The 8955-nt window shown below is 37.7% G+C and overlaps 1 protein-coding gene across 1 annotated transcript in view; it reads left to right on the top strand.

Annotated features, from left to right (window-relative positions):
• LOC109823477 (protein SPA1-RELATED 3-like) overlaps positions 1-8955 on the top strand; it is a 21511-nt gene that overhangs the window by 8929 nt on the left and 3627 nt on the right. The window contains 2 exon segments of the mRNA XM_020389761.1: positions 8923-8951; positions 8954-8955. The exon segment at positions 8954-8955 is cut by the window's right edge and continues 888 nt beyond it. Coding sequence (XP_020245350.1) covers positions 8923-8951; positions 8954-8955 — 31 coding nt within the window.

The following is an 8955-nucleotide window of genomic DNA, read 5'->3' as shown; positions in this document are numbered from 1 at the left end:
GCCCCCAAACTCCAAAAACTTCTGCGGTCGACCGCGGTGAAAACAGAAACTTCTGCGGTCGACCGCCACTGATCCAGACGCATAGTGAACGCGGTGCACGAACGCGGTTGACCGCCCCGGTCGACCGCCAAACTGTTAACCTGATTCTGAGCCTGCCAATCCTACACCTATGACTGCACTAAACCTGGAGCTATGGTGAAATTCAAGTGTTATAATTGTTTACTCTAACCCATCCACGCACGTTGTTGGTTGAGCTCCTTCCAGTGAACCGAAACGTGGGGGTTTTGCAGCAACAGCTTTTTTTTTAAAATTTGTTGTAAATGCAAACTTTGAACCCAGATGATCTTGATACCATCTTAAATTGCATGCGATTGCAACAAGACTCCAAAGTGCAGTGAGCTTGGCCGCTATAATTTTACAGTTCAACAGTAAATCGGTCTACATAGTTTATTGGGTCTATGCATTTTTTTCTTTATGTATGAAATTTTGGTAAGGGACTACTCAAAAATCTGAAAATTTAAATACACTTATGGCCTAAACAGAAGCTATGTCTTCTTAACCAACAAGAGTAGTCTTCAAGAAAGCCAACAACACCTTTCGGAATTTAGGATATATCTTGTATTCTTCTTTTTTGACATTATAAGCAAATTCTAGGCACAGGCATGATGTATGATGTAGAACACATGGCGGACATATTTATGGGGAAGCGGGATAAACACAAGCCCAAACGTGGACCCGGTCGAGGAAAATAACTTGCCACGAAAAACGAGTCATATCTTTCAAATCGTAAGTCAGAATTGGACGAATTATATATGAAAATCACGTATTTTTTTGAGACGGAGCCAACCAAACCAACTGTTGTTTGGTTTGTAGCCGTCTGTTTCACCAAATTCCCTCCAGATTGAGAGATATCAACGTTTTTGTCAGTTTTTTACTATTTTAGGTAATGTTTTAGGAGTTTGTTTTGATTAGGAAGCAAATTTGGTTTGATCATAAATTTGACCGATTTACTTCACTAATCCTAAGGAGTATTTTTAGGAAGAGTTTTGTTATTTTTATTTTTGATAAAGTTTGAGTCATAGTAGGAGTCTTGTTTCTTTTCTATTTAAGCAGAGTACTGTAAGCCCTAGAGGCATATATTTTCATCAATTTTTTTAATATTTCTTCATGGATTCAGAGATCATTCTTTGTGGATTCAGATAATACCCTTGGTGGATTTTGAGGTTTTATTTTTGCGCTGCTACATTAATTGGTATCAGAGACAGGTTTCGCCGATCCGATGGCAAGCGATGAAGCCTCTTTTTCTCGAACTGAGTTCGATGAGCTGAAGACCGATGTTAATGAGATAAAGACTACCATAGAGCGACTTGCGTCAGTAGTGGAGCGTCTTAACACGGTAGGAGTTCAAAATCGCGTTGATGGTCGTCAGCAACGTGATCCGACTCCATATGATGAATTCAACAGCGATGACGATAACTATGAAGCCTCATATGTCACGGTGATAATCGCAGAGACCGTCAACAAAGGGATAGTTGTGATGCTGGAGGGTTCAAGATGAAGATGGATCTGCCATCTTTTAACGAGGAACTTCATATCGAAGAATTTCTTGATTGGATTGCAAAAATGGAGTGGTTCTTTGAGTTTATGAAGATCCCAGATGAGCGTAAGGTAAAATTAGTGACCTACCGACTTAAAGGTGAAGCATCAGCTTGGTGGGAATTAGTTTGCATGAATCGATCTCGTGAAGGATAGTCGAAAGTCAATAGGTGGGGAAAAGATGAAGAAACTACTGAAAGCCTGTTTCTTGCCAGGTGATTATGATCAAGTCTTATTCGGACAATACCAAAATTACAAACAAGGTGGAAGAGCATTTGATGAGTACACGTAGAAGTTTTATCTGCTATCATCCAGCAATAATTTAAATAAGAACGATGCTCAACAGATGTCTCGATATAATAGGGGATTGAGGATAACAATTCAGGATCGTGTATCTTTATAGCAGACATATACCATGGCAGACATAGTTAGCCTAGCCGAAAAGATAGAGCGACAACTTGGACGGAATAATAGAGGATCGTGGGCAACTTCCGACGGGTCGCGCACGAGCTTTAATTGTTGTGGGAATAAATAGTCTCAAACTGCTTCTGATCAAGATGCTACAACTGAGAAAGGTACAGGCCCAACGACAACAACAGCAAAGAAACTACACCACCGAACCCTTATGCCAAACCCGATCCAATTAAGTGCTACAGATGTGGTCAACCTAGTCATCGATCCAATCAGTGCCCTAAAAAAAGTGTTGTGAATATGGTGGATTATGTAGAGGAGGATAAAGACCAAGATGGTGCTGAAGACTATGGAGATGATGGGGGAATCCTAATGATGGGGATCAACTCATGTGTTGTGCGGCGACTATTATTGGCTTCAAAGACAGAAGAATCATCACAACGGTATAATATCTTCCGTACGAGATGCGTTGTGAAACAAAAGACCTGTGATGTTATCATTGATGTGGTAGCAACGAGAATATTGTCGCTTGGTGCATGGTGGAGAAATTAGGTTTGAAGGCAGAAAAGCATCCCGCTCCATACAAGATCGGTTTGATTCGTAAGGGTAATGACATGCAAGTTGATGAGGTGTGTCCGGTATCTTTTTTCAATAGTCGAAATTATGTTGATGAGGTATTGTGTAATGTAGTTCATATGGATGCTTGTTATATGCTATTAGGTAGGCCATGGCAGTTTGATGTTGATGCCATGCACAAGGGGAAGGATAATGTTTATATCTTTAAGAAGGATGGTCACCTAGTTGTGCTCATGCCTCTTACAGAGAAGGGTTCAATCAAAACAAATGTTGCTGAAAAGAAGATTTTTTTTGTCGTTGACAGTGAAGATTTTATAAAAGATTTGAAACAGTCTGACAATGTTTATGCTCTTGTTATATTAGGAAACGAGGATTCTGCCTCTACCAAAGTTCCACCTGAAGTACAGACCCTCTTGTAACAATTTGATGTAGTTATGCCTGGCGAACTTCCTTCCAAATTACCATTGCTTCGAGACATTCAACAACAAATCTGACTTCATCCCTAGCTCCTGGCTATCGAATCTGCCACACTATCGGATGAGCCCGAAGGAATGAGAGATCTTGCAGAAATAAGTGGACGATTTCATCTAGAAAGGCCTTATACGAGCTAGAATGAGTTCATGTGTCATGCCGGCATTACTAGTCCCATAGAAGAATGAAGAGTAGCGCATGTGTGTGAATAGTAAGGTTATTAATAAGATTATCGTGAAGTATCGATTTCCTATCTTTCGTCTGGAAGACATGCTAGATATGTTGTCTGGTTTAAAAGCGTTATTCAAAATAGATCTCTAGAGTGGTTATCTTCAGATTTAGATTAGAGAAAGAGATGAATGGAAGACTGCCTTCAAGACAAAAGAAGGCCTGTATGAACGATTGGTCTTACCTTTTGGCCTTTCCAATGCGCTTAGCACTTTCATACAGTTGATGAATCAGGTATTAAAAATCTTTATCGACAAGTTTGTTATAGTTTACTTCGATGATATGTTGATTAATAGTCAGACTGAGACCGTGCATCTGGACCACTTGAGGGAGGTACTAACAATTTTGCAGGAGAACAAGTTATATATCAATATGAAGAAGTGTAACTTCATGACCAGTAGCCTATTATACTTGGGCTTTGTCTTCAGTGTAAAGGTCATCCATGTTGATGAAGAGAAGGTGCGTGCTATTCGAGATTGGCCTACGCTGAAGACTGTCAACGAAGTTCATAGTTTTCATGACCTAGCAACTTTCTACAAGAGATTTGTCAGAATTTTCAGTAGCATTGTAGTGCCTTTCACTGAGTTCATGAAGAAAGGCAAGTTTAATTGGGGGAAAGATGTGAACCGTAGCTTTGCACTAATCAAGGAGAAGTTATCCACAACACCAGTGCTTGCTCTTCTAGATTTTCAAAAGGTATTTTAAGTTGATTGTGATGCGTCTATCATAGGAATTAGTGGTGTTCTATCCCAAGAAGGGCATCCAGTTACTTTCTATAGCGAGAAACTCAGTGAAGCCCGACAGAAGTGGACATATATGAACTAGAGTTATATGTCATAGTTCAGTCTTTGAAGTATTAGGAGCACTAATTGATCTTGCGAGAGTTTCTGCATAATACTGACCATCAGGCTTTGAAGTCTATCAATAGTCAGACTATCATCAATCGTATGCATGCTCGTTGGATCGCGTTTCTGCAATGTTTCACCTTTGTTTTGAAGCACCAGTCTGGACAGCAGAATAAGGTTTGTTGGTGACTTTACAGGCAGAAGTGACTGGATTTGAATACCTAAAGGAGCTGTATTCAGCAGACGTAGATTTTAAGGAGATTTGGAATGGCTGCCAACAAAATCAGTTAGTCAGAGGTTTTCATATCCAGTATGGTTATTTATTTCGTGGAGATCAGTTGTGCATACCCCACTATTAACTAAGAGAGCAGATAATACGAGACCTTCATGTTGTTGGTTAGGAGGACATTTGGGGCGTGATAAGATGATTGCTTCCATTGAAAAACGATATTATTGGCCTCAGCTAAAGAAGGGAACAGGAAAATATGTGCGACGTTGTCCAGTTTGTCAAGTTGCTAAGGGACAGTCCCAAAATACGGGATTGTATATACGTTTACCTGTTCCTGATGCGCCATGGCATGATATCTCAATGGATTTTATGTTGGGACTCCCTAGAACCTAACGAGTTATGGATTTTGTTTTTGTTGTTGTTGACATATTTTCAAAGATATCGTATTTTATTCCATGCAAGAAGATAGCAGATGCTAGTAACATTGCCAATCTTTTCTTTCGGGAGATAGTTCGCTTTCATACAATGCTAAAATCCATCACATATGATCGTGATTCCAAGTTCTTATCCCACTTTTGGAGGACTTTGTGGTAGTGATTCAATACTTTACTTAAATTCAGTACTGCTTACCATCCTCAGATGGACGGACAAATTGAAGTGGTAAATCGCACTCTTGGTAACCTTCTTAGATCCATCTCTATCGATCGTTTGAAACAGTGGGATCTTACTTTGGCACATGCTGAATTTATTTATAACTGTATGGAGAGTCGAGCTACAGGCATGGCTCCTTTTGTGATTGTATATGGAAGACTTCCGAATCATTATCTTGATCTAGTTCCACTGCCTAAGCTTCTAGGACAGAGCATTCCTGTAGATTATATGGCCGAAAAGATACGTGCTATCTAATAGGAAGTGAATGAAAAGATAGAGAAGTCTAATGCTAAATATAATGTCGATGCTGATCGACACAGGAGGAAGAAAGTGTTTGAAGAGGAAGACATGGTAATGGTGTTTCTGCGAAAAGAGCGTTTTCCAATGGATATGGCCCATGCAAAATACTGAAGAAGATTAGCGACAATGCTTATGTCGTTGACCTTTCTACAGATTTGGCTATTTCTCCTAATTTCGATGTTGCGGATTTGTTTGAGTATTACCTGCCAGAAGAAACAACTCTTCATGCAAGTATAAGTTCGGGGTCGAGCTCTTTTCAAGCAGAGGGGACTGATGTAGTATACACGGCAGACATATTTATGGTGAAGCGGGATAGGCACAAGCCCAAATGCGGACCCGGTCGAGAAAAATAACTTGCCACGAAGAACGGGTCATATTTTTTAAACCGTAAGTCAGAATTAAATGAATTATATATGAAAAGCATGTATTTTTTCTAGACGGAGCCAACCAAACTAACTGTTGTTTGGTTTGTCACCGTCCATTTTGTCAAATTCCCTCCGGATGGATAGATTTCAGTGTTTTGTCAGTTTTTTACTATTTTAGGTAATGTTTTAGGAGTCTGTTTTGATTAGAAAGCAAATCCGGTTTGATCTTAAATTTAACTGATTTACTTCCCTAATACTAGGGAGTCTTTTTAGGAAGAGTTTTGTTATTTCTATTTTTGATAAAGTTTGAGTCATAGTAGGAGTATTATTTCCTTTCTATTTAAGCAGGGTATTGTAATCCCTAGAGGTATATCTTTTCATCAATAAAATTTCTAGTTTAATATATTTTTTAGATTCAGAGATCATCCTTTGTGGATTCAAAGAAACTTCTTAGTGGATTCCGAGGTTTTACTTCCACGCTGCGTTAAGACGTCAGCTGGGATTTTTGACATATGACATATCTGATGGTGTTTAATTTACAAGTATATAATTTTGTTACATTCATATGCAAGAGATATACACATTTTGCGTTTGAAGAGTTTCCCTGTACCGACATATGACGATAATTCTTGACCAAATAACACCTTTTTTTTTGTTGTCTCTTCTATGAGGCAAAGTGCTTTTGGGAACTGTATTCTCTTCAAATTGAGCATTGTTCTCCTTTACGAACTTATACAAGAAACTAATTAAAATGTCTTTTGACTCTTATCATTTATATTATCATGCATCCTAATGAGGATTGTACCAATATATCTTATGGGTAAACAGTAAACTTATTCCCTGCGAACACATTATTAGCAGGAAGTAGAAATCTTCATTGGGGTGTATGAAAACAATAACCTGACTCCAGCATTTGCCAACTGAGAGAACAAGAATAATGCTAGTGAGAACAACTTAACCCCCATTTGGAGATTATGGCTTTTTCAACACCAGTTTGATAGTATAAGCTCTGAAATAACTTCTTTTCTTTTTGTTGGGATTAGATGTGACCAATGAACTCCTTTGGTAGCAAAACATGACATAAAGTTTACATGGTTCTGTAACTTTGTCTATTTATATGCGTCTCCTTTTTCTTTATTATCTTTCTTTATTGGTTTGAATGGAAACCTCATAAATAACATTTGCACCCTCTGGAGACAGAGTATTTTGGCAATATAAAATGTAATTGGGAAAATTCTCAAGCCGACAGAAATAACAGGCATAATAAAATAATGAGAAGATCATCTCTTTTTTAGGCACTTGAGAATTTTGTTCAGTGCATCAAGTTGGTTTTCGCAGGGCAATCGTGTAGAGAGTAACCAATAGTACTTTTAGTTATTCCTAATAAGGATATAACACACCGCGGAAATGATAAACCTTGGAGTCCATGAAGGGTGCTCTTTGAATTCACGAAGAACAATATTTGAATCCACGAAAAACTTCAAATCCCCGAAGAAAAATAATATAAGAATAAATTTTATTAATAAAAATTATTCCTTTAGAGCTTACAATCATCTACTTAAGGAGCTGTTTGGTTCGTTTTTTAACTTGGTGGAAAAGTTTTACACCGCCTCCACATCAGATTTTTCGTGGCCACATAGGATATACGCTTTCCGTCGGTTTTTTTCCCAACTTTGGTTCGCTAGGGTTGAAAAAGGAAACTCGGTGAAAATCGCCGCCAAATCAGATTTTTTTCTCTCCCCCAATTCCTTCCTCAACCTCGTAAAATCGACGAAAACTGCAGCCACGTCAGCTTTTTGCCATATAAACAAAAGTTTTTCCTTTTTTTTCATGCGAACCAAACACAAGAAAAATAAATACATTGGTTTCCCACCATTTTTTTTGTGCGAACCAAAGCGAAATAATCTATTTCTTAGAAAAGTTTGGAAAACTCAAAACTTGTGTTTTTGTACCTGGAAATGTATTTTCCTATATATAGGAAACGAACCAAACAGCCCCTAAATAGAAAGAAAAAACAAGCTAGACTCTTACTAGGACCTGAATTTTACCAAAAATAGAAATAACAAAACTATCCTTAAAAGTCTTCTATGATTGAATAAACAAATCGGTCAAATTTAAAATCAAATCGGATTTGTTTCCTAATCAATACAGACTATTAAAGCATTACACAAAATAGTAAAAAACTGATAAAAGTACTGATATCTCTCAATCTGGAGGGAGTTTCACGAGACAGAGGGCGACAAACTTACTAACGATGGGTTTGGTTGACTCCGTCTAAAAAAAATGCAATTTTTATACATTATTCATCTAATTACGACGTATGGTTTGGAAGATATGACCCGTTTTTCGTTGCAAGTTAATTTCCTCTACCGGGCCCCCGCTTGGACTTTTGACGATCCAGATTCTCCATGAATGCATCCACAATGCATTCTACATTAGGTTGTCATTTTTATTGAAGTATATGATTATTTTCTTTAATCTTCACTGCTACTTTAGACTTAAAAGTTTATGTATGTGCTACTATCCTGATACACTTATTGGGCTGCAAATGTCCACAAGCAAAGATAGTTGGGCTAATAGCCTTGGAAGCAAGTTAATAATGGCTTAATGAGTAACCCTAATTTGAGTAAAATAAATAAGTCCTAGGTATATTTAATAATCGTTCTAACTTATTTCTTACCGATATGGGAAAATTATCCCAGGCTAATCACTTTACCAAACTAAATCCACATGCAAACTTGATGCTGGCCTGACTCAGTATAATTTTTTGTACAGAGCAATAATGAGCATATGATTTCACTTTATCCTCTCGATCACAATGATGAACATGTGATTGCACTTTGGGGCGGTGCATGTGCATCCTAGTTCCCCCTGAAAATAGGATCAAGGCAATTAAAAAGGAAATGCTAGCTAGTTAATTGATATAGCTCTTTAAAAGAACTTGCCCTTATCAGCATCACTTAATTTGTCAAATATTTGTCGTTTTGTTGGTATTGATGTTGTAAGTTGAATGTAATTGAAATTACTGCAAAAGTCTTCCTTAATGGAAACACTTCATAATTTCCCTATTTTTCCGTATTCTAGTTCCCAGTAGAACATATTTGAATTTGATAAATACTTTTTTATGTAGCGTACAACACTAATTCATAAGGTAAACTCTAACCATGTGTTCTAAAACTTTCATTCCCCATTTTAAACATTCTGTATGATAATGAGAGTAACAGGGTCTGGTTCCATTTCTGCTATGTAGTGAGGTGTTGCAAAGTGAGTTTTTCAATGAAAC

The sequence above is a fragment of the Asparagus officinalis genome, chromosome 1 (genome assembly GCF_001876935.1).
Source record: "Asparagus officinalis chromosome 1, Aspof.V1, whole genome shotgun sequence".
In the NCBI taxonomy this organism is placed as follows: Eukaryota; Viridiplantae; Streptophyta; class Magnoliopsida; order Asparagales; family Asparagaceae; genus Asparagus; species Asparagus officinalis.
Note: the sequence above shows the minus strand (reverse complement) of the source record. Positions and strands in the feature narration are given on the sequence as shown.